The sequence below is a fragment of the Peromyscus maniculatus genome, chromosome 9, assembly GCF_049852395.1.
Source record: "Peromyscus maniculatus bairdii isolate BWxNUB_F1_BW_parent chromosome 9, HU_Pman_BW_mat_3.1, whole genome shotgun sequence".
NCBI classification, from domain to species: Eukaryota; Metazoa; Chordata; class Mammalia; order Rodentia; family Cricetidae; genus Peromyscus; species Peromyscus maniculatus.
Genome location: NC_134860.1, coordinates 57,653,548 through 57,680,160, shown reverse-complemented (window position 1 = coordinate 57,680,160; position 26,613 = coordinate 57,653,548). Strand labels below are relative to the sequence as shown.

Sequence of the window (26,613 nt, the reverse complement as noted above, 5' to 3'; positions counted from 1 at the left end):
CAGTTCAAAACCGAAGAATCTAAAAGCAAGCAAACATTCCAGTGACAAGAAGGGAGACTTGTTGATAGTTTCCAGACCATCACTGGCTTTGGATGATGACAAGGATGTGAAGCAGGGTATGTGACTCAAGTGTGAGGGTTTCCTGTTGGTGCTCAGCTTGGGGCAAGAGAAGGAAGTCTGGCACATGGGTAGATGAAGCTTTTCAGACTGCAGCTGAGCAAAGACTCAGAGTCTCCATTTGGACTCCTGGTCCTTTGATGCATGGAATGATCTCTCTGTAGAAAACTACTTCAAGTAACTTTGTGCAATATCTCAGAGAATGTATATTACTCTCTGTATAACTTTGTATGTTTGTGCAAGTATCTGTGAAATTGCTTTGTAGTTAGAAAAGAAAACTTAGCTGTAGTTGAGACTGTTGTGTTCCCCGCCATGGACAAATGTTGATTATGCCATCCTGACCCCTAGCCTGAATAAAGCCAAGCATCTGACGGTTCTAGGCGGAGAGTGGAGGGAAAGTCTATCAGATGCTGAACTGCATAATCGGGTAGCAGGAAAGCTGACTTTACAGCTAGGGTCAACGTCCCTGTTTGAATAATCCATAGATGTTTCTCAGCTTTAACTTTAAACAATGTGGATACAGCTCCAGCTTTTCGGACTGTATGCTCAAAATTACTCCTGGGACCAAAGTGTTGTAGACAGAACCAGCTGAGCTGTATCTTGGAGCATCTCAGGGACCACAGGGAATCACTGCTGGGTTCTGGCCTCCTCTGGAACGTGAGAATCCTTCCTCCCCATGCTTCCTGATCTCACCCAAGAGTTTTAAGATTACTTTTTAATAGGGATGGTGTCACCATCTTTGAGAGATTCAGAATAGCAGGTATCTGTTTTTCTGTACACTTAAAAGAAAAAAAAAAACCTGGAGTGGGGATCAGTGTAAACAGTGGGGATTTTATGTATAAAACACAAGGGAGGAATCAATGCAGGCAGGATGCATTCCAAGCAGAGAGAAGGTACTGTAAATAGTTCAACAGCAACTGTATGTACATTATCTGTCCTCATCTGTAGTTTCACCCTGCACAGCCCTGTTGCCCGTGGTCAACTGGGCTATAAAATATTTAATGGAAAGCTTCATAAAGTCTCACCATTTAGCTGATTCAGCCCTGAAACCTGCTGTCACAGTACCATGATGCTTGTGCTCAAGTAACCCCTAATTCTACTCAATAATGACCCACAGTGTGAGGTCAGTGATGTTGGCAACTTGGCTCCATCAAAGAAAAGCTTGTCAAGTATTTCTCTGAAGTGAAAAAGTGAAAGTTCTCAACTTGGTGAGAAAAGACAACTTCTATGTTGAGCTTGCTGAATCTGTGCTAAGAGAATCTTCTCTCCATGAAACCATGGAGGACCAAAAAGAAAAGGATGCTGGTTGTGCCGTCAGGTCTCAGACTGTGAAAGTTAGGTCTACAGCACATGGTGAGTGCTTAGTAGAGATGAAAAAGGCATTGAACTGGTGTGTGTGTGTGTGTGTGTGTGTGTGTGTGTGTGTGTTAACATCACTGTCTTCAATATCCCCATGAGGGTGCTGAATAGTGTAGGGAGGAATTTACTCTACTAAAATTTGAAGATATACATTACAAATACTTGTTCATTTACTCTCAGAAATCTTTAAAAAGTATGCATCTTCATCTCCATTTCACAGGCTAGGGCAGAGTAGTATTGAGTTGCCCAAGAAATACTGGTACACTAGTTAAAATAATGTAAAATGAGCTTGTGAGGTGCCTCACACATATAATCCTAGTATTTGGGAGGTAGGATAGGAGAATTGCAAGTTAGAGGCCTGTATAGTTGCATAATAAGTGTCTACCTCAAATGACACTCATAATCATAATAGTTAATTACCTGATAAATGGTCCTCAGAAAAGAAAATTATTCAATGTGGACTTTTTAGTATGATGACAATTTCATCTGGCTCCATTAAGACATTTTTCTACAAATAATATAAGTTAGTTTCCCTGTGGAGATTCATTAGATTTTTGGAACCTAATTCAGCTGGTCATTCATTAAGTTTGTGAACGTTGACTACTTAGATGTTTTTAATTCCCTTTGATTTTGGAGTTACTATAGTGTTTAGATTCCAATTTGGAAAAATAAACTAGCGAGTAAGCAATTCATCTGTACAGCTACATTTCTTTTCAATACTAGGGATTGAGCCCAGGGCCTCACACATGCTAAATACTTGCTAAATACTCTACCACTGAGTTATAGCCTCAGCCTACTGTATTTGTTTTCACAACAGTATATGAGGGTACTAACGTGATAAATGAGCTGGAATTGAGTTAAGAAAATTTCTCTCGTGGGGCTGGAGAGAGAACTCACTGGCAGAGTGCTGGCTGCCCAAGCATGAGCACCTGAATTCTGATCCTCAGTGCTCAGGTAGAGGCTGGGCTCAGTACCAGGGAGCCAGAGGGAGGACCCCAGGATCACGGACCAGCCAGGCCAGCTCAATCAACAAACTCTAGGTTGAGTGGGAGGTCCTAGCTCCAAAAATAAGGTAGAGAGTAATAGAGGAAAATACCCAACCTCTGTAGGAATGTACTACACATGCAAAATAAATAAATAAATAAACAAATAAATAGATAAATTTATTTTAAAATAGAAAAAAATCATGGTAGAAAATTTTCTGATGAAAAAAGGTAAGAGTTTTTTTTTTTTCTGTGCAGCTTCATGTTGGAAACAGCAAACTGCCCAGAGTTCTCTGTGCCCCGTGGTGTTTTAAGGTTCCTTATAACTGTTTTGAGTGACCTGATTTTCCCCATGACATATCTGAAGTTTCTTAAGCTTACTAGAATTTTTTTTTAATGTTATATAAACTCTTCGGTTGAGCCACTGAATGAAATGTTATGACATAGAAAGGGGGGAACCCTGTAAGCATCAATCAACACGGAGTATTTGTTACTTTTCCATTGGATGCCATCCAGCTTTCATCGTATGGACTCCAAGAGGAGGCAGCGGCCACTGGTTGTGTCTTATGGAACATAGTTTCTTTCTTGTCTTTCTTGTGCTTCCAGTAATAGTAAATTAATCAAGAGAAGTCGCTGCTCTGCTGGGCAATTAGCCTGCCTTTAAAGGTTTCTGCTTCAGGGCCTGTTCGTCAGCTGCAGCACTTGCAGGCACCAGCTGAGGAGTTAACAGAGTGGCTGCGCTTGTTTGAGTCCAGCAGTGACTGCCGCCCGCGCACACTGCACAAGGGGTCTGTTTGTATTAGCCGTTCTTCTGCTCGTGGCATTGGCACGCTGGGATTTTTCTCTCTTTCGTTTTAATATGTTTGGGTAGTAGTGAAGAGCCACCCCCGCCGTCACCACCACTTACATGTACTTTTGGCGTTTCAACAGGAATACGGAGAGGTTAAGATAAATGAACATTTTCCTCGGCTTTGAAAGCTACAATGTGCCTGGTAACCAGAGGACCACGAAGCCATAACAGCAATCGACACACTGCTGTTCAGAGTAGCTTGCTATCATAATATTATGGGGGCCTTAGCACTTATGACTTCACCCTCCTCTTAGAACAAGTTGACACTTTTATTAAGATAGGGGCTGTTTGTGCTGAACGATCGCCATGCACCGAGATACCGAAGGAGACAGTTTTCCAGATACACAGTGATTGTCTCTGGGTGATGGAGGAGGGGTCTGACTGGTCCTTTCCAGGAGGTTTTAGGACGTAAAGGGAGACGGTGAGGAGGTGAACCTGAGACTGGGAAGTGAGTTAGTACTCACTAGCCCGGGAGCTAGGTTGAAAGGAGGGAGTTTTGGTCATGAGAAAGAGCAGGCCTAGGGCAAGTATTTGGTTATGGGTCATCAGGACCCACGTGTACCAGCTAGAGGGGGAGGCAGTTGCTGGGGTAGAGTGGGAAGATGGGGGAGAGAAAAGAGCCCTTTAGTGGAGGATATGGGAGGATCCCCTGGAGGGACTGTCGCCTGAACCAGGCTTGCCTGGGAGAGGCCACAAAGGACTTTCTTGAGGAGGCAGTGGCAGCTTCTTAGGAGCAGAGGGAGGCCTTGGAGGTAGCTGGGCAGTGGATGGCAGTGACCCTACTATGATCCTAATGGTTTTCTATAAACAAAGGAGAGAAAGTGTGGACAGAATGTTCTTGTCATCGAATGGCTTAGTCAGCTGCCCCACATTGCCTTTGTCTCTGATAGTTAACATCTACGTTTACTTCAAAGGGAGCTATTTGCCTGCGGAGGACCTCTGACTTAGACACGTGAGTAGTTCATGTGTACAGACAGTTGTACTGTGCCAGTAGGTATTGGTTCCTCTGCATCTCCCTAGAGTCCAGAATGGAGACTTTAGTGATGATGTTGCTTGGGTAGGGTGTCCAATGGTGGAATCCCTGTGTCCAGTGGTGGTTTGTGACCCAGATGTAGCAGGGTGTTTCATAAGGGCTTGCTGTACTTTTCAACAAACACAATTGAGTATCATTCCAGTTAAACACAGATGCTTCTGGGCCGGCAATGGCTCACACCTCAGTAAGCCCATAATAAGTTGAACACGTGTGTTTAATATATGGGATCTACTGTATACTACATCTGGACCTAGCTTGCTTTGAACATGTTTAGAACACTTCCTTAGCCAGATACTGAACAAAATTATTCAGCCTAAGGCTTATTTTATAACAAGAGTGCTATCTCATGGAATGTATTAATATTATAGAGAAGATGAAAATTTCAGATGTTTATATATGTGTGCTTTCACAACATCAAAAAGTCAAGCAGGGGCTGGAGAGATGCCTCAGCAGTTAAGAGTACTAGCTCTCTTCCAAATAACCTGGGTTCAATTCCCAGCACCTACACGGTAGTTGACTACCTTGTATAAGTAACTCCGGTCTTGAGATATATCTCTTGCCTTCTTCTGACCTCCATGGGCACTGCACACCTGTGGTGCACAGACTCAAAATAGTTAATAATAATAATAGTAATAATAATAATAAAAGTAAAACCTTTGTCTGAGGATGTTGCTTAGTCATGGAATGTTTGTCTGGAATGCTCAAAGCCCTGGACTTCATTTCCAACACTGAAAAACTGTAAGAAATCTTAAGTTCAGGACCTAGACAGTCAGCCACATGATTATGGGGCCAATTCTGTGATCTATTCAACTCTTAATCATAAGATGGACTTTGCCCTAGGCAGTTTTACCTGATTCTATATGAAAATCTAAGTGTTCCTAGCCCTGTAAGGTAGGTCAGGCTAAACTAGTGTGATGGGCAGGCTAGGTATATTTAGGATATGTTTTAGCATATGATGGGTTTATCAGGATTCCCAAAGAGTGGAGAAGAATCTGAAGAAAAAGCAAACAAATGAACAAAAACAAAACAAACAACAGCAATAAAAAACAACTCTGTGGACTGATCAGTGTCAAATTCCTAGTATGTGTTTCTCCTCTGGAACATCTCCTGTGGAAACCTGTTCATCTGCAGTTCCTGCTGGTCAGTGCCCCACTTGGAGAGCCTAAGCCAGCCTCCACAGCCCTCCTCCCCACCCTCTCCTCCTGCTACCCTCCCCATCAGCTACCCTCACCCCGATACTGTCATCTCCTCCGCACTTTTATGCTGCTTTTTCCATTCTAGTCCTCAAAGTCAGGTGGCTTCAGTTGAGTGTCAACCATGTCACATGTTTTCAGGAATCAGTGCATTCAGGTCCCAGAGAGGTGGGCTTGGGAGCCTGGGGTTATTACTAGTTGTCACTGCATTCCTGAGCACTGATTCTGTGCCCGGCTACATGGGCACAGAGGAACCAAAGGTTTTCTGAGGAAAACTCTTCTTTCCTACGGCATTTTCCAAACACCTTTGGGGTCACAGCGAGTACCACCATTTTCAGGGTACAAAGTCCCCACTTTCCTGGGGAAACAGCTTACTGTGTGGAAATGACTCAGCTCTGTGGCAGGTTTTCTTGTTCACCTACAGCTTCCTGTGAGGGTAAATTTTCCTTGTCAACTTGACTCCATTTAGAATTCCTTGGAGATACAGCTCTGGGCATGTCTGCAAGGCTGTTTCCAGAGAAGTTTAACTGAGGAAGTTTAGCCTTGAATGTAGGTGAGACATATCGGGCTGGCATCTTGAACTGAATGAAAAGGGGAAACTGAGGGAGCTAGCCCAGCACCAACATCCACCTTCCTTCGGCACCTGCCTGTGGATGCAGTATGGCCAGCTGCCTCTGTTCCTGCTGCTGTAACTGGAACCCCTCCCATCACCAAATCTTCTCCACCATGATGGGCTGCACCCTAACTGTACTTCAAAATAAGTTGCATGGATTGGTTTTTTTTTACAAGTATTTTATATAGTTCTAGTCTGTTTATGTTTTGCCAAACTATTCAAAGTGTCCCTGGTGCCAAACTTCTTTGGGTGGGGCCTGGCCAGTGTCTCTGTTCATGATTCCAGAACCAGTGTCCTGAGTTTTTCTAACTTGCTTTTCACCTTCCTCAAGTGTGTGCTTAGCTGGGCTAAGCCAGGAGTAACGTGCTAACGGATCCTATATCCCCCAGTTCGTTGGGGAACACCAGCACAGCACAGGGTCTGCCCTGACAGGGGGGTGAGCTGGGCCCTCCCTTTGTGGCTCCAAACTTACTTGGCAAGAGAAGGGACAAGTCTTGACAGGGTGGAGACACTGGTACTTCTGTGGCATAAAGGTGACCACGGCGAGTCACCTCATGCCCCCGACTACTAGGCACGAGAGAGGTGACAAACCAGGAAATCAGAAGCCCACCTGAACTGTGGCCTCTCGTGGATATGGTCCCCTGATGGCCTAGCTTGGTGGCTCACTGCTGTCATGGCAACATGGTGGAGACTGCATGCAGCGGGAGAATTGCCATAAATTAGAGACTAGCCTGGGCCACTTAGTAAGATCCGGGTCAGCCTGAGCTATGCTGTGAGAACCTGTTTTTAAAAATACAAGTAAGAGAAAAAAAGTCACTCCCAGCTCACTTGCAGTCCAGCTCAGGGTTGGCCAGACACACTGGGCAGTGTGGTTACTGGCTTTGCTCCCTGACGTGCGCACAGAGCTCTGCTGTGCAGAGTGGGCCATGTGCGGCTCTCATGGGTCAGTCTCTTTCCAGCGCAGGGGACCACAGCACAGCACCAGCTCTGTACCAGGGACTGAGCTGTGCTGCGAAGCCTGGACACAGTACCCACCTGGGGTGGGGGGAGGTGATTGGAGGGATGCGCTCTTCTTGACATCATCTCCGGAACTGGCAGCCCACGGGAATTGTGTGGTAAAGCCCCTGATTAGGTCAAGGGTCTCCTTATTCTTGTACTCAGGGTGCGCTCAGACGACGAAAGCCACCTGCAACAAAACTGAGGGAAAGTGAACTCCCCAGGGTGAGGCGAGAGTCCGTTTCCTTTCCTGCTGCGGCATCTGGAAGAAATAGAAATGGGCTGCATCCTAACCACCATCAAAGCACATTAAGCCAACATTCCTATGCATTTTTCTCTTTCATTTACTCAAGGACTCAAAAAGAATGACTCCCTTTGCATAGCCACAAATCCATGTGACTTGTCAAGCCATCATGGGGCCCTGTGGATTTACCTGCCCCAGGGCAGGCCTGGCACTCGCTTAGTCCATTTTGGTCAGCCTGAAAGTCTGTTAGTGTTAATAATTGCATTTCATCAGGTCATCCATTGGAGTGGACATCTAGTGCTGTTTTACATAGTTGGGCTTCTTTGTGTATGCATTTGCCTGTGTATATATATGTGCATGTTAATGGGGTTCATATGTGCGTGCAGGTATGTATGCTCTGTGTACATGTGCATGTGGAGGTCAGAGCAGTCTTATACCATCTGGCACTGCCCACTGGTCTTTGAGATGGGATCTTTCACTGGTCTGGAACCTGCTAATCAGGGTAGACTAGCTCCCCAGTGAACCCCAAAAATCTACTTGTCTGTGTCTCTCCACTCTCATGTCCATCTATTTTAACAGGAATTCTGGGGATTGAATTCGTGTCCTTGGGCTTCCGAGGCAAGCACTTTACCTCCTATCGCCCCTGTCCTCAGAGAGCTTAAGAATTGTTCCATGGAGTGCGAACCGTTTTCTCCTAGAGAGCAGACTATGGCCTGCCCCTTGTACTAACCACAGCCCTATGGCCTCATTCGCCAGTTAGGTGGATGTCGTGAAGTCGTGTTGTATGGTGTTGTTTAGAGTAAGGGGGAGCCTATCCCGACACTGAAGGGAAGAATCCCCCTGCGGTGGTGGACATCACAGAGACGATGCCTGTGGTAGTGCCGGGTTTCCCTTGTGTTTCTAATTGACTCTAGCTGACAGCTGGTGCAGTTCTAGGGCATGAGGACAGACTGAGCTGATTGTCCCATTCTGTCATTCAAGAAAAACCATGATATTCCAGTCTGCAGAGATGAGCTGACTCTAGGCTACTTCTCAACTTTATGCGGGGACAGAGCTCCCTTAGGAAAAGTGGCCTCCACCCACCCCTAAGGACTCCCTGCTCCAAACCCATCTGTGTTTCCTTTAGAACATGAGCTTATGGCTGTGCTGGGATTCCCGCTGCATAGGGAACTGAAGGGAGAACACACTGTGGGAGAGTGGGCAGCCGAAGCTCTGAGTGACCGACCATTCTCCTCCTGAGACCTCTTTCTGCTCCATCATCTCCAGGGTGTGTCAGGACCACAGGCTGAACTGTTCAGAATCAGAATGATTTCAGGTTTCAGAATTTTTCAGACTTTATGATGAAATATCTCAGCAGTTGGACCCAAACCTAACACTGAAATTTGTTTGTTTTGCATGTACCTCATTTACATAGTCTGAAGGTAATTTTATAGAATACTTCTAATCGTTTTGTGAATGAAGCCTTTTCATCACGTGGAGCTTTTCACTGTTGGCATCACATTGGCACTCAAAAGGGTTTGGATGTCTTTGAACTAGGGATGCTCGACCTGTGCTGTGTCCTGTATAATGTCTCTATACAATTATGCATGGAAATGATCTGAAATTAAAGAGAAGGGGGAAAAGTCCAAGCAGGGACATGTCAGCCAGAATTCATCTCCTAGTTCTTATCCATCTCCATCCTGAAGACCTTGAGAGGCTCCTAGGCCAGGTGCTCAGGGGAGGAGAGTCCTTACTCTGGGATTACCTGGGAGCATGATAGGCCCTCAACAGAGATGGTGGGTGGTGCTGGGTCTCATGGGCACTAGAGGTGCCTGACCTAGCAGCCAGGTAAGATCCAGGCAGGTGTCCTGAGGTCCTAGAAGGTGTGTGTGCTACTTGGAAGAAGGAATTTTGTGAAATCTCCATTCCCATCCCACAAACCTTACACTGAGGGGAAAAAAAAAAAAAGACAGGAAATGAAATCAGGAGAAAAATACTTTGACCTGCAGACTACCTCCAGCTGTGGCACACAACACATGGCATTGGCCATGGCTTTTCCTCTGGTTCTGGGGTCCCTCTGTTGCTTAGGTTAGATGGAACAATAAAACGAGACCGGCTGCCCCACAGTCCCACTTTTTTTCAGAGCTCAAGTCATTACCATTTGGTGTTTGCCGGACTGGGAGTCAGGTGACCTTTGGCCCCTGGCACAGGTGCTGGCAGAAGGGACCGTCTAATTGAAGGCGATCTAAGCATCTCCTCATCGTCGTTAATTTTCAGTGCCGCATGAGCTCATGCAGCTTGGTCCTGTAGGGACTGTAAGTCTGCTCTGAAATGTCAAAACTCAACACTTCTCAGCTTTCCTCTCGGCTGTTTCTTATTCCCGCCTTCCCCACAGCAGAGGTCAGATGCGCTGTTGTGAGACACAGGGAAGCTGCAGTGGGAACAGACCATGCATGTTAACTTCAAGGAAGGTAGACACTCCTGAGAGGGTCTCGGGGCCTTAACAAAGCACTTGAAGGAAGCAGAGTATCAAATTAATGCTTTTTGTGCTAAAAACATTAAGGTATTTAAATGTGTTATTCTAATCCCTGTTCCAGCCTGGGAACAGGAGGATCTAATATCTTTTACTTAAATCCCAGCCTTCCTGGACTGCTCCATTCTTTTCAGCCTCATTGAGGAAGAGGCAGCCTATAGCCAGTTACTTTCAGTGATTATTGAACCACGTGCAGTGCACAATGGGCACTCCTTTCAATTTCCACCTCAAGAGAGGTTGTCCAATTCTTAGAATATTCTACATCATTTCCCAGATCAGTTAGGTGTTCAGATATTAGGTTTCTGTCAGAACATCATAATGATTGTTCTGTATCCAGAGAAGTGATAAAATTGTCATTGACAAAAATACAAATGTATGTGTATTCTGAACTGGCAAGCAAAATATCTGTATTCCATAGTGTGCCCTTTCTCAGTTGCTAGGTAAGCTGATCTCAGGCAGGCGGGCAGCCTCCACTTTTCTCACAGCCCCTTTCCAAATCTCAGCTGCTGAAGCAGCTTTTACAGCCTTAGGCAGGATCGAATTATAAAGATTTTCTCGGTTAATAAAGAATATCAAGTTGCCATGGCTACTCACAGCAGTAGGATGATGTGTGGTGCCTAGAGGAGAAGGCTTACAAGGGTTAGAGCAGCCACCAGTGGCACAGTCATTAATATCAGATGGGAGATAAATGGACTGGTTGATCAACTGATAGATAGATAGATAGATAGATACATACATACATACATACATAGATGATAGATGATTGATAGATAAATAGATGGATGATGGATAGGTAGATAATAGATAGATAGATGGTAGGTAGATGATAGATAGATAGATAGATAGATAGATAGATAGATAGATAGATAGATAGATAGATAGATAGATAGATAATCTCTAGATCAGTTGTTAAGGTTTTTCCCTTTATAGGTATAGATTTTAAAGAAAACATTTGCAATGTTGAACTTCATATAGATACTATGGAATAGCTTTGGGTTACTAGAGTAGCTAGTCTTACAGCCTTGTGTTCCAAGGGTTATGAGTAAATAGCTCAGTGCTAGAGTATCTTCCCTCTTAGTTTCTTGGAACCACAAGAGAAGGACAGATAAAGTGTGTCAATTTATAGCTTCAGGTAGTCGTTTAAAGTGAGAGCTCAATGTACTTGGACGGTTTACAGAAGAACCAAGACTATATATCTGGTGGGCAGTGCGTGCACTGGAAGAAAAGGCTTTATATGAGTAAAGATTTTATATTGACAATGAGTTAAATGTGCCTTTAAATAATGTACTGCCACCAAAACCTATTTATACAAGGATGTTTTTAAAGCTATCGTCCTCTTTTTTGTGAAGTACAAGCAGGAACTCAAATCTTGAGTTATGCCAGGCATGATGACACTTGCCTGTCACTCCATATATTTCTGCCATCGTGGGAGGCATATAGAAATGGTCTATCCTGGAAGACAGAAACATTGTATCTTAGTGATTTTGATAAGCAATGGCTATACTTTGTTGTTGATAAACTTCAGGGCTTATACGATGTCACAGGGATAGTAAGTTCCTACAACGTATGTTTGCTATATGTGTGAAATTCCCAGAGTTACTGTCCAGTTTCACGACCAAGACAAAAGCCAGCTGCTCACACTGCTGCCTGCTCTTCACGTCCCCTTGACGCACTCTTGGTGTTTTGACCATAGCAGCCTCCACTGCAGAACATTATGGTTGACAGTGAAGAAATGTACAGTGTTATCAGATGTGGTTCTGATCTATAGTTTACAGAGGTGGCTGGACCACACCAGGGCTCATGTTATTTTGTGCCAGGTTTTATCACACATATTGATAGAAGTTCATCATTGCATTCATCCACAAATTAAATGCTTACCCTACCAAAGACTGTCCTGAATGGTTCTTAATGGTGCAGAGGTCCTCGTGAGGCATGCCAGATGGTGGCAGAAGGTGATTCCAGGCAAATACTGATGTACATTATCCAATGCTGCTGAAAGACCGTGTGAAAAGTCCTAATGCCTGGAAAGCAAGTATCTACAAAGCCCTCCGAGTGCATATGCAAGATGATAGCCAGAGGCTAATGGTTAGCCTATAACAATCAAAGCATTGTGATCTGAAGAAGTAAGGTGGAATAAAAGACCAGGCTCACATGTTAGTCCTTCCCCCTAGGGGAGCCTTTGTGAGGCCAGAGATTGTTGCTGCCCATTTGTCAATGGGAGCTGTCATAAGAAGTCTGGAATGTTTTCAAGGACCTTAACAGGAAATAGAATCGGGACCACCAGCATGTTGGTCAGGAAGTTTGCAAACAGTGTCTGTCCCTGGAGCACAGTAAAATGACGTATTTTTATCTGCTTTCTGTGAACTATCATTCATGGAAAATATGGATTGCACAGAGATGTCAGACAATCTTGAATTCTTTTCTTCTCTCCATGGATCAGTACTCTCTCATGGTTGTCCATCAACCACATGTTCCCAGGGACATGTTGCTTATGTGGACCTCTGATGCAATTTTTTGTTGTTCTTTGTAGTTATGACTAGAGGTGGACTGTGTCTTGGAAGCATGCTCCAGATAGTCATTTTATTCACTGAATGTCTGCTTTATAACAGAATTTGATGTTAGGAGTCTGGTGGGGGTGTGTGTGAAAAAGCAATCTTCATTGCTTTGAAGGTTCCATGTGAAAGGGGTGTACACATGAGTGGGTGGGTCATGAACAACAAAGGGAGACAAGAGAGGGAAGACCCGGCCCTTAAATGCTGCCTATTTTGGAGGTATTGTTTCTTTAAGATTCCTTATAAGAGGGCTTCTCTTCAAGGGTGTGTGTGTGTGTGTGTGTGTGTGTGTGTGTGTGTGTGTGTGTGTGAGAGAGAGAGAGAGAGAGAGAGAGAGAGAGAGAGAGAGAGAGAGAGAGAGAGAGAGAGAAACTTTTAAGTAACTCACTTGAATTCTTACCCACCAGCACCTCCAAATAACCCAGTCCTCAGGCTCTCTGGATCCACCTCCGTCCTATCCATCCTATGCCCAAACTCCTACATTTCCCACTGTGCCCTAGGGACCATTCTCTACTGTCAATATTATCTGCTTTTAGACGTTGAGACCACCATGAGATGCACTGCAAACTAGGGCGGGAGCTTACATTTTGAGAAAGCTGAACCTTTTAGGTAAAATACATATTTATAGGCTGTTCTAGACAGGGGAGGCTGCATGGATAGCCTGGACATCTGGCCCCAAGTCTCCCATAGAATTGTACCAAATGCATCAAAAGAAGCAATACAGTGGTCCAAAAGTGTGGGCAGGCAGGGAAATGCCTAATAGCCATGTATGTGGAATAGTTCAGTAACTTTTAAGTTTTATGCCTACAAATTAGGTATGCATGTATATGCTTAAAATAAGAGACCTTTAAATTATATAAATTGTTGTGTGGATGTGTGTATACTTGTGTGGTCACAAGCATGCCACAGTGTATATGTGGAGATCCCAGGGCAGCTTGAGGGAGTTAGGTCTCTTCTTCTACTATGTAGGACCCAGAGATCAAACTCAGGTCGTTGGGCAAGGCTGCAAGCGCCTTTACCCACTGGACCATCTCACCAGCCGAAATAAGAGACACTCAAAGGTACTACACGGGACTGGAGAGATGGCTCCGTGATTGAGAGCTCTTGCCAAGGACCCAGGATCAGTTCCCAGCACTCTCATGGCAGTTCACGATTGTTTGTAACCGAGAGAATCTAATGTCCTCTTCTGACCTCTCTGGGCACTGCATACATGTGATACATTTACATCCATGCAGACAAGACACACAATCACATTAAGTAAAAATTAATAAATCTTGAAAGGTACTGTAACTCTGGAAGATAAATGGCCTCTATAAGAAACATGTGTCATAGTCTTTTATTTCAATGGATTGTCTAATCAAAGAAAAATCCCCATCGTAGTATAGTTTCCTTCACAGGAAAGTGAACACTTTTCCAAGTGAAATTTTCTGATACATTGGCAGTAAGTTGCTCAGTACTTCTGTGTTTTAGGCTTGGTATAGTCTACACCATTCCAAAGGAAAGAGGAAGTGCAATTTTATCTGTCTCGTTCTGGCATTCCAACACTACCATTTCATGTGAAGTACTTACATTTATAGGATACCTTCAATGAAATACCAGCCTAAATTGAGGCTACATTGAAGAAGACTCTGTAAGGTTTAAGAAAAGGGAATGAGATTCAGTGGTATTGCAAAGGTATCATCATCATCATCATCTGACCTTTTCCATGCTCCTATGGTATCATTTAAGTGTGGCTAGGTAACATGTGAACTAGGAAGAACTTTGATAATCACTGACACAAACCACTTCAGCGTTACGTAGAAGCTGGTTAGAAATTCCCATCACAGGCTGTTTGTTACATCTCTGTTGCTGAAGCAGAGTCCTGACCTGCCTTAAGCGACTTAAGAAAGAAAGGGTTTATTTGGCTCACATTTCCAGAAGGGATGGAGCCCTTAATGCTGGGGAGGCATGGCAGCAGGTATGTGAAGCTAGCCCAGTGGTCAGGAATCATACTGATCATATTTCAAAGACACACAGGAAGCAGAAGAGAACAGGAAGTAGGGCCACAGGCTATAAAACTCAAAGGCTCGCCCAAGTGACATACTTCCTAAAGGTTGTCAGCCCTCACAAGCAGTGCCACCAACCAGGGACCGAGTGCTTGACTCCATGAGCCTGTGGGGGACATTTCTCCTTCAGACCACAACACAGGCCCTTCTCTGGTTTTCTGAATGAGGGTCTATAGATGACTTTGGTCCTTGTCTAATGCTTGAGATTCACTGATTTGGCACAGTGTCTGCAAACTTCTTGTAGTTAGTATCTAATTCATCATTTGGGATCAACTAGTGAAAGTATTCAGTGAATCTGGTTAGTTGGTTGGTATTGATGATCTGCCTGGCATTCTCTTGGATGTTTCTGGAAGGAGTCCTTTTCAACCCCTCCAGCTCATAGGAGTTCTGTACACCAATCCATAATCTAGGCCCAGCCCCCTCTAAAAGGTGACTGAGCAGGAAAAGGATTTGCTAGGTTCACTTATAATACCCTGAAAGATCGAATGAGAAACTCACTATGACCAGAGCTTTTATAGCTCAGGTAAATTAATGTATGATGTCAATGCTGTGGAAGCATCCACCCTTGGTGTTACTTAAGCATTATGTTCGAAGTAACTTGAGAAAACTAGCTTTAAAATGTCAGGACATAGAAACGAGACACTTTGGGTTACTGAGCCTTTTTTTATTTTTTTTTAAGTCTCAAGAGGGCATTCTTCATTTGCAAATCTATTATGTTCTGTATATATGTAGACTACTTCAGCTGATGGGACTTTTAGGGTTTATGTTTTTATTCATAACGCACCAGAATTGGTTACAGGAGTGTGCCAAGCACCTTGCTCAGCTCAGATGTGGTCTGGAGCTTTATTTTATGGGGTGAACACATTATATGCTGGGAATGCTTATTAAGTATGGTGCATGATTCCAGGTCACAAATTAAGACTAGGAAAGAGCTGCTTTCTGCTATGTGGCAACTTGGCATCCTCAGGGGCTCCACATGGCTAAAACGTAATGGTGCCCGGTCGATTCTGTAGAAATTGGCTGTTTGACATCTGTTTTGAACGCTGAGCATGTGCTAGACTTCTCTTTTCTCAAGGCCTTACAGTGTAAGGGCGTAATAAATCCTTGATGAGAATTTCATGCTCCTACAGTGCCAAGGTAACACTTGCTTTATATATCCCTTGCTTTTGCTAGTTGGAAAGAGACAGTTGACGGATATTCGTGCAGTGTACTGTCAGCCATTGCAATAGGCTTGGCTGAATGAATTCAGAGCCAAGTTCCAGAGCCGAACTGAACAAGCCTGGTGACTTGCAACTCGCTCCTGTTGGCCACTTTAGCCTGCTTTCTGTTACTAGAAGGAAAGTTGTTTGGGATGTCAGGGGTCTTTCTGTTTTGGTTTGGTTTGGGGGGGTCTCACTCCATCATTGATCATCCTTGTTGTCTGGGGCCCCTGGTGAAGCAGAACACCATGCCAGGGAGTACATGGCAGACCAAAGACATCCCCCTCAAGGCTAGGGAGTGGAGAAGATACAGAGGAGGGACTTGGTCCCACTGTCTGCTCGAAGGCACACTCTTGATGACTGAGACACCTCCCACTAGGCTCCATCTTTTTTAATTAAAAAATTCTTTAAGACTAATTTATTTTATGTGTATGGGTGTTTTGTCTGAATGTATGTCTATGTTCCACATATGTGCCTGGTGCTTGCAGAAGTCAGAGCAGGTATCAGAGCTTCTAGAACTGGACTTACAGATGGTTGTGAGCCACAGTGTAGGTGCTGGGTATCAACCTCAGTGCTTTTAACCACTGAGCAATCTCTCTAGCCACAATCCCGTCTTTTAAAGGCTCCACCACTCCCAATACCTGGGGACTAAGCCTTTAATGTGTGGGCCTCTCTCTGTAGGACACCTTAAGAACAAAACTGTAACACCCAATAGAAAACCAACAACTTTTAGCTCAAACAACACCCTTGCTCTATCTCCTTCCTTAATCCATGTCCACAGTTCTTGTAGCCCCTCCTTCAGTGTGAAATGACCAACCTCCAAGTGATAACTTTTCTTTCTACACCACCTATCAGCCAACTCACTCTCAGTTGAGTGACATATAGACCCAGGAAGCTGCAGCCCCAGGTCTGCCCAGGGTGTCCTTGAGCATGGGGGCCATGCCAGCTGGCACAGTACTTAAGAAGCAGGTCCTGGGGCTGGAGAGATGGCTCAGCGGTTAGGAGCACTGACTGCTCTTCCAGAGGACTCAAGTTCAATTCCCAGTGCCCACATGGAGGCTCACAACTGTTTATAACTCCAAGATCTAGCACCATCACACAGAGATACATTCAGACAAAACACCAATACACATAAAGATAAATTATTTAAAAGAAAAAAAAGAGCAGGTCTCTGAGCATCGCTCTAGTTTACACACAGCCCACGTGTGAGCACAGCCACTACTCCCCTCTCTGGAGGGGACTCAGGGACTTCCTTGTAAATTCCCAAGTCAAATGTCAGTTTACCAACTTGGGATTAAAAAGAACCCAGCCCGGAGGTGCTAGTGGCACTTTCTATGCGGGTGAACCACCCTGGCTTGCACTGTGGTGGAAGAGCTCATTCACCTACGTTACCGCCCACTGAGTCCTTAGGTTATAGGTCACTTCCCAGAGTGTGGCGGGATCTTGACATCTGGGCCCCTTGCGTCCTCCCAGGCAAGGGCTACTTCCCATTCTGGGCTGTGCTCCTGCCCCTCCAGTAGCAGATGACCTCAGAGGCCTGGGAATGTGCAGACTCAGCCTTCTGCCCTGGCTACCCGGCAAACGCATCATCATCTCTGGGTAGAGATGGACTCTTCTTTCTTGTTGCTCTGGTTTCTTCCTGCCCGTTCTTTCTTCTACCCTGCCTGTTTTCTTTCCTTTCTGTGAATTCTCTGGAACTTTCCCTTGCCAGCCCCAGCACTGGGCAGGATTTATAACACAGCACAGGAGTGGGGGGCGGGGGAGGCTCTTCCAGTGTTCTGGTTTATTGGGAAGACATTTTCAAAGGCCCTGGTAGCTAGATTGCCTATGTTTGGTCTTGGGCAGTGCCCATAGCCCCAGGTTTATTTGCCTCTCACTCCACTCAGCAGTGGATGGCAAACCGGCTGTGTTTAGGCTGCTTTAGAGATAAGGTTGCATCCATGCAAACACTGGAAAGCCACAGACTCCCGTTTTCACAAAACTTCTTCACACGTGAGCATAAAATGTATGCACTGGATCTGGAGGTTGTCTGGTCACTGCCTCTGAATGCAGCAGGTGTGCTGCCGCTGTCCCCTCAGGAAGGGTGCCTGCTGCCCTCACTCCTCCCTCTTCTCTCTTCTCTCACAGAGTGTCCCCTCTGCAGAAGTCCGAGATCGTGGATGTTGTGAAGAAGCGGGTGAAAGCCATCACTCTGGCCATCGGGGACGGTGCCAATGACGTGGGGATGATCCAGACGGCCCACGTGGGGGTCGGGATCAGCGGGAACGAGGGCATGCAGGCCACCAACAACTCAGATTATGCCATTGCCCAGGTCAGCCTCCCTTTTCACAGTGATGGCAGCTGGGCAGAGGAGACAGCCCAGAGCTCAGCCAAGGACTCTGCCCACCTTGGCAGGTCACCGTCTAGATTAACTGATGCCTCTGTTGTTGGAGTCTTGAACAATTTGAGGCCCCTTCTCTGGATTGGGTTTCCTTGGGCCAGAGGTGGGACTGGCCCATGGACCTGTCATTTCAAAGATGTACCTTTTCTGGTAGACAGGTCCCTAGGCTCTTGACCTCTCTACTCCCATTCCTTCTGGTGTGTATGTGTGTGTGTGTGTGTGTGTGTGTGTGTGTGTGTGTGTGTGTGTGTGTGTGTGTGTGTGTACACATGCACCCCTCACTGAAGAACAGCTGTTCTCAGAGTACCATTCTCTGCTAGACTCTCACTCAAGGACCTCCTTTCTTCCAGAAGTGCTGCCATGTTCTGGGCAAGTGGTTAAAACCAGAACAAAGCAATCACTTGGAGATATCCCCTCTTGGCAATCATGGCTGGGAACCCTCTAGGATTCCTGCTCTGAGGGTGACCTGAGAGGCCAGGGGCCAGGTGACTCATGGAGAGTAGCAAGCAGCCTCCTGCAGTCAGGCCCAGTTCGGTCCATTCTTCTCTAAACTGTGTGTCGCCAGCATGATTCTGATGTGCTTTGTGGTTATTGGCTCTGATGTGTTTCCTGGGTACCTCACGTGTGCTCCAAGAATCCAAGAAATTCTGACTCTTCATGATAGCCAGAAGAGTCAGCCTCAGGACCCTTCTAGGGAATATCTGGGCTATCTGGCCTGGTAGATCATCTAGAAGTGTAATCCCAGGGAATACTGGCATGTTCTCCCAGATACCCAGTCGTAGGGTCCTGTGGCTAAATACCTATATTTGCTGTGGCACCAGCCCCACCCCCTGATTCCTTAAATAGGCTTTTGAAGAACATGTTAACCCTAGCTACATGATTACAAGGAACAGAGGTGTTGACACCTTTTCAGCTAAAATCAGGAGATGCATAGAAAACACCCTTCTTATAAGACTCAGAGCTTGTGGTCTGGTCCTCTGCTACTTTGGGGACTCCCCATCTGTGAAGGAAGCTCTGTTTGATCACCTCTCACGCTTCCTTCTGGTTTGAGGTTCTGCAAATGTAGCAAGACATTACCCAGACCATGTGGCTTTGGAAATTGAATAAGTCAGTTTTGTTTCTTTGTGGACTTTGAATCCCTGAGCTGATCTCTGGCGTAGGCAGTAGGAATTCTGATTTTCCATGTGAGAAATCTAAAGGTCCTATGCACCCAACGACTGGCCTCAGGGATGAGTACAGGCCCAACATCAGAGAACAGCAGAGCCCCGTGAACTTGGGGGCTGCCACACACACCTGCTCCATTACTTTGCCGAGTCAACTGTGCAGAGGCCCGTGGGACCCGCGCTTCCTGTCTGCTGTCAGCAACTGTGGATGTTATACACCCCAGCATTATTAAATACTTGAGTTATAACATCATACGGCTGGAAGGGAACTTAAGAGGTTTCCTAGGAGTTACAGGCAAATATTTGTCTGCTTTTCTCTTTAGAATGTCTAGGGAGCAGGGATTCCTTACTGAAACTGCACACGGATAGGATGTGGAAGGTGAAGCAACCACTTTTATTAAAAGGAAGCATCCGAGAGGGGTGGGATAAATCCTTCTAAGTCATTTGGGGGTTTTCTCTGCCCTCCAGGGTAGTAGCCACTCCTACCAAAGGAACCCAGGGCAGCCACTGATACCCATGCCTGGATTTTCCAGTTCATTGTACTTCAGAGGCACACTGGCATCTCAGGGCTGAGTCTGTGCCAAGCACTAAATTCTAAACTGCCTCTTCCTTAATTCCCGTGCCAGAAGCACCCCCAGTTGGGTGAGTTCCTCTGCCCCATCGAAGTGATGACCATGTCTGGATGAAGTTAACACCATGTTCTTTATGATTTTTGATATGGGTGGCTGCATTTTTTTAAATTGTGTTTTGAAGGAAGCGCCCCATAAGGTAAAGAAAAGATGCTAAGAAAGTCCTGTGGTGGGCAGAGCCCTGGTTCCATGCCCTTGCTGTCTGCCGTATGCTTGCACACACAGCAGCTGCTGGACAGGTGACTGGCCACTGCTGGCCACCTAAGCTAGGCAAAGGGACTGTGGGGTATGGTGTGTGTCCACAGACCTTGGCTCCCAGTCTGCCAGAGAACATTCCATCTCCCTGCCTTTGTCCGTCTTGAATGACTCTGGGGAGACAGTTGATTTAGGGTATGTGCTATTGGAATACTGTGGCTTTGTCTCAGACTACAAGAGCCCTTAAATCACTCCTACCCAGAGCTCGTCAGCTGTCCCTGATTGCACAACCGGGTATTCTGAGTGGGAGATAAAGAAGGACTACACCATGGATGTAGAAGTGGAGGCTGTGTGTGTGTGTGTGTGTGTGTGTGTGTGTGTGTGTGTGTGTGTGTGTTGCATTTGTATGTCTGTATATCTCCATATCTATGTGCCTGTGGGTAAGTCTGTCTAGGTGCCTCTGTAGGGTACTGGAAGTATAATAGCTTTTAGCTGTTTCACTGACAGACCACTGTACTCATGTGTATTCCTTTCTTGAATCAAACCTTTATTGGGTAAGCGTCTCTGCCCCTTCCTCCAGTGGTCCACCATAAAACGTGTGACCAGATCTGATGGAGGTGTCCTGTCCCAGTGTGCTTTTCTTACAGTCCGGATAGTCACCTTCTTTGCCTAATTAAGACTGGAAGGCATTTAGCTCAAAGAGTTCCACAGCAGTCATAGTGGGAGCCCAGCAGCTTGTTTGGGGACAACAACAACAATTAGTCACTTGAAGAGAGTTTTCCTTCTCAGCTGCCCTGAGAGCACCACCTCAGGGGAACAGGTTTTGGTTTTGTTTTCATTTGTTTGTTTTGTTGGTTTCCTAAGGGTCTGGTTCCCTCCCCTTCTCTGTCTGTTTTCTGCTCATAAAGACAGTCCATGCCTTTCACTCCTCAATGACAGGCTGCTCTGAACTTTGTCACTGTCCCTTTTCAGTTTTCCTACTTGGAGAAGCTGCTTTTGGTTCATGGAGCCTGGAGCTACAACCGGGTGACCAAGTGCATCCTCTACTGTTTCTACAAGAATGTGGTCCTCTACATCATTGAGGTAAGGAGCATCCCTTCCCTTAAGGAGGCAGGCCTCTGCAGCGGATATCTTTAGACATTGACTCCATCTTAAGAAAGGGTTTGTTAATGGAAAATTAAAGATGCTATTGGATCTTACTAAGATCTGGGTCCTGCAGCCTTTTTTAAGCTGGCTGTACCACAAGGCTTGTAATAAGTAGCCAAGGCTAGCGCAGCCTTTCTTCTTCATCCAACCACTCATTCCTCCCGATCTTCCCATCCCTGCCCTGTGCTCCTCTTCCCTCCCACTAGCCTGTGTCACTGGTGGCAGAGAATACTGCTGTCACTCTCTCCTTTATCTTGCTAAGGCAGAATGAGAACAGTGTGGTCATAAAATAGGGGTGCCCGTCTTTCTGGGAGACACTGACATTTTCCAGACGACCCGTCCCATGTTTTTCTTTCCTTGCACGAACAGGACCTGATTCCCTGCTGCGTTTGTCGTGGAATCTGCTGTTTCCTGATCATGCCCTCACTACCCCTGGGGTTTGGGGATGCTAAGGCGCGTGTGCCAAAGGTGGGAGTGAGTGGGAGCATCTAGTAGGAAACTGATGAGGTCATTTCAAATGGCATATTGAGTTCATGTGCTACTGTCCTTGTCTTGGTTAGGTTTTTAGTGCTGTGGTAAAACGCCGACCCAAAGCAACCTGGGGAGGGAAGGATTAGGTCAGGTTAGTTGTAGTCCACGGCTGAGAGAAGTCAGGGAAGGAACTCAAAACAGGAACCTGAAGGCAGGAACTGATGCAGAGGCCATCCAGAGGACTGATAACTGGCTTGTTCCCCATGGCTTGCTCTCTTCGTTTTCTTACACACCTCAAGACTACCTACCTGCCCACGGGTGGCATCACCCACAGTGAGTTGGGCCCTCCCTCACCAATCATCAATCAAGAAAAGGCCCTGCAGACTTGCCCATAGGCCAATCTGATGGAGGTGTTTTCTCAAGTGAGGTCCCCTTTCCAAGATGACTACAGTGTGTGTCAAGTTGACAAAAACTAACCAGCACAGGCCTACCATTTCCCAAGATGATAATTCATTTATGAGAAAAACACATGCTTGCTAGGTAGAGGGTGAGGCCCCAGAAGTGGACGAGGTTTCTTATGTTTGCTGTTGGATGCTGGTCACATGGCTCTTCCTTCCTGAGAACAGCCCTGCTATAAAAGTGTGTCTTTGGGGCTATCTTGACATACCAGACTGCCAGGCTGGGGAGGTGGTTCTGTGGTAGAGCACTTACTCACCATGTGCAAAGCCCTGGATTCAGTCCCCAGTACTAATACCAAATAATAATAACAACAACGAGAAACGGGGGTGGGGTGAAGTTAAACTTGGCTACCATTAAAATGACGATAAAAAGTTTTAGCCAGACAGAGTGGCACATGCCTGTAATCCCAGCACTTGATAGGTGGACGGGAGGGTGAGCGTTTCATGGTCAGCCTCAGCTACTCAACAAGTTCCAGATCAGCCTGGGCTACATGACATCTTGTCTCAAAGGGTGAGGAGGAAGAAGAGGTGGAGGAGAAGAAAGTGGTGGAAATCCATCTTCGGAGCAGTAGAAAACGATGTTGCCTCTGTTTGAAAATCTCGCTTTATTATGGTGTCATTTTCAACTCCTAGTGAAAATAATAACTAAGGAAGGAAGTGACTTCCCAGTGCCCTCTCCTAAGTCCCCAGCTCGGGCAGGTGGCTTGCTATGGTAGCAGTGACTAACCACCACTCCTTCAGCCTGTTAACTCTTTCCTACCGAATCGTTCCAGTCCTATGTACAGATGGATGCCACTTGTCGGGTAACCACACTAGGACAGGGGTTTTTCCCAAGCTGTACAGGTTGTTTGCAGTGCATGGCTGCCCAGCCGAAGGCATCGGTGAGACACCAACAGCCTGTGCGTCTGTATTCAAGCCCACCTGAAAACATCATTTTGCTGGTTTGCATAAAGGGCAGTTTCCCGGCTGTTCTGTGTGCCCCAAAGTGTGGCTATCTCTGCATAGAAGATGGCTGGTCTAGTTGACTCAGTAGTTCCCAGTGTGCTGGGAACACCCCTGATCCTTAAAAGAACCTCACAAGTGATTAGAAGAGACCTGGCTAACAGCCTGACCTGTTCTCTCAACCCCAAGTCCTCTGTGTCGAAGGTCCTGCCTGCTTACAGTGAACAGCAAGTAGATACCTAGCAGGTCCTGAGGGTGTTTGTAGATATAATCACTATATAATTCAGGGTAGGGAGGTTCAGATCCATGTGGATGTTGGTGTTGCACATTTTGCTATCACTATCTCTTCTTCTTGCTCCAATTTTTACTGTTCCTTTTTGGAATTTAGAAATGTCCGTCCCTCACCGGCAAGCTGCCAGCTTTTTTTTTTTGGCACACATGATAGCAGTCACTCCTTAGTGTCACTTGGGGTCATAGATAATAGCATGGGCAACATAAAAGGAACTGGGATCCTACAGATCACCCCAAGTTTCCCAGCATTCTGTTCCTATAGCCGTTGGCTTTATACAGCTTCTTTATAATCTGGCTTTCCTCACCACCAGCAGATGGCTGATAGTCTAGACTTCTTATCAAGACATTCTACATGGGGCTCCCAACCTTCCGCTTCCCAGAGCACCCCTCAGGGGCCCTTCTTAGTCATTTAAACCCACTATCTTGCTTTTCTCTCTCTCTCTCTTTTCTTTCTTTTTTTTTTTTTTTTTTTTTTTTTTTTTTTTTTTTTTTGCTTCAAGTGGGCCAAAGCTCAGTAGAGCACCCTCTTAGTATGTCTGCAAAGAGCTGCCTGGAATGGGGCTCGGACAGTGCTGAGTGAGCTCCTCCAATGACTGGTTGCAGCTCTGAATTGCTAAATGGTCTGCTGCAGAAGGCTCTTCCATACATTCCTCAGGAAGCTTTAAAAAATGTAAAAGCCTCCATCATTCTGTGTCTCGGATTCTGGTTAGGATTTCTGGGAGGCTCTAATTTGGAAACCAAAAGAACAAAACTCTCGACTGTTTCTTGGTCAGAATAATGCCAGATTACTGCCCTGGCACCAGCATGTACTCCAGATGTAACTTTCGAGTGGGGAGGTACCACTTGCATGCTGTTTTAGTATGTTTTGAACCACAGGATCAAAGATCATTACAGAAAGAATTTGCTCATTTGCAAAAAAAAAAAAAATTTACAAAGATAAGGTTATAATTAGTGATTTAAGTGAGAACAAACTAAGCGTGTTACTTGTGTGTCTTATGGTTTCCTTGTGACTCACAGAGGAGCCCTTGTAGTAGTAATGTGAACTCATCTCCAGTGCCCTCTGATACATGTAACTACCAGACATTTTAAAATGGAGTCTGAAAGCAAACTAGGTAACATGCACATGCACACCCACTCTGTGGCCTGGCTTATTTTATGAGGACCATTATATTGTCTAGATTTCCAGTGAAAATTATGGCATGACAGGTCCTTCCTGCTTGGTATACCATTCCATAAGAGTGGGGTTCCTACACAAGGAAAATGTGCATTATTCTGGATGCTGTATGGAATGCACACTGGAAGTTCCCACTGCTTACATGATATCTACCCTTACCTGTTTCTCTACAGTTACACATAGATTGTTTTTAAGATAAATGTCATCATGCTATGGAGCATGATCTACAATTCACATATCACTAGAATGGTCCCTGAGAACCATTGCCCACTCCTTCACATAGACCCTGGGTATGCATCCCTGAGAACCATTGCCCACTCCTTCACATAGACCCTGGGTATGCCATCCCCCTGTGTGATCCCCTGCAGCCTGTTTAGTCTCTTCTGTATTGACTGAGCATCTGTGTCATCTCCAGTTTCATCTGTAAGAAGCCTTGTGGAACAGCAATGTTCCCGCTCCCGAGGCCATAGGTATTCCAATATGATGTTGGTCTAGTTCATCTGTTACATCGCACTGCTTTGAACAGGCCACGGGCTTGATGTGAGGACTTCTGTCTGCATAATGGATCCATTGTTGCCAACAGATCTACTAAGCATTCATTGAATGCAACACATAAAATCTTTTTAGGTGAAGTGGCTATTGTTGCAGCAATTTGAAAATAGGAACAAAATGGTGGCCTTGTGGCTCCTTCAAGGCCCCCACAGAACATAGCCATTGCCTCCATTCCTTTGCTAGTGCCTCATTTTAGTAGTTTTCACCTTCATGGCTGTTGCACTTTCTCGGCTGTCTCTCTGGAAGCCAGGATGGGATTCCTGAAACATACACATGACCAGTTCCAGTGGCCAGCAGGGTGGCTGGGGAAGAGGTGATCAGAAGCATTGGCAGTGAGCTGCCAGGTACCCAGGACCCCAGTGACCCCTCTCCATCTATGTACCTGCCCCTGTGAGAGCTGGGGCCCATTCCCCACTGGCTTCATTTCCCACAGCATCTTCTTCCTTTGTTTTCTGCCAGTGCTGTTGAAGTATAGCTAAAATGCTGCAAGATGTGCCCTCTTTAATATGTAGTTCTACCAATTAGAACTGGATTTCTATTAGAAAAAAGTTCCGTTTTTGTCTGCCTCCCACAGGTAGTAAGAGTGTCACAAAGAGCCTTGGAGAAGGACAGGGTGGTGGCTGTGTAGTGATGTGAGTGTCCAGAGCTGTGCACTTTAAGAGAGCTAAAATGCTAGAGTTTGTGTTAGATCTACTTTAGCACAATTGAAATAAAGGCTAGAAAGTAGAAAGTAGAAAAGGTCTCAACACTTTGCCGCCTTAGCTACACTGAGGGAAATGCAGTATAAAGGCCGATTGTATGGAATTTTACATGGAGTTTTGTTTTGCATTAAACCAATTACACACTGAGTTTTGTAGCAGCAGCCAGATGGACTGTTCTCAAAAGGTAGAACTGGCTAGGGACTGGAAGATTCAAGCTCCATGCAGATGGGCTTCCTGGAACTAGCAGGAGAGGGGCATCCCTGTGCGCTGTGCATTGGGTTCCAGAATTGGAATGAAACAGTAAAGATCAGGAGAGATGGCTGGCCAAGATGTGGGAGTGCCAGAGGAATGTGAGCTAATAACCAGGCAGGGCTTCTGTTGCTTTAAGAAGCTGAAAGTCCCTTTCTGTGTTTGCAACAGACAAAGTCTGTGGTTAAAGTGATTTCAGAAAAATTGCCCATCAATATGCAGGGCAGACAGCGAGTGGAGAATTTAGATGTCTTTTATACTGTTAAGTCTGGACCATAACTCATGACTCTTATATAACTGTCTCCTTGTGTGATTTATAAACGAAGGCCAGAGATGGATTTTTTTTGAAAGAAAAAAAAAAAACTCTTTGATTTTGATAATGAGAAGAACTTGCCTTAACTGTAAAAATTAGGGATAAAGAAGATAGGGAAGGGTGCTTGTAAAGTTTTGAAGTCCTGGTGTGTCATCTCTGCGGTATGTCCCAAGAGGGACTAACGGTTACCCAGTTGTTCAGTTTTCTAGATCAGACATAGCTTGACCGACCAGTAGCAGCATTTTAAGTATTT

General features: G+C 45.5%; 1 protein-coding gene across 16 annotated transcripts in view; it reads left to right on the top strand.

Annotated features, from left to right (window-relative positions):
- Atp8a2 (ATPase phospholipid transporting 8A2) overlaps positions 1-26,613 on the top strand; it is a 592,551-nt gene that overhangs the window by 350,981 nt on the left and 214,957 nt on the right. For all 16 annotated transcript variants that reach the window (XM_076545122.1, XM_076545120.1, XM_076545123.1 and 13 more), the window contains 2 exons: positions 17,824-18,007; positions 21,036-21,146. In XM_076545122.1, coding sequence (XP_076401237.1) covers positions 17,824-18,007; positions 21,036-21,146 — 295 coding nt within the window. The remainder of the gene's footprint in view (positions 1-17,823; positions 18,008-21,035; positions 21,147-26,613) is intronic.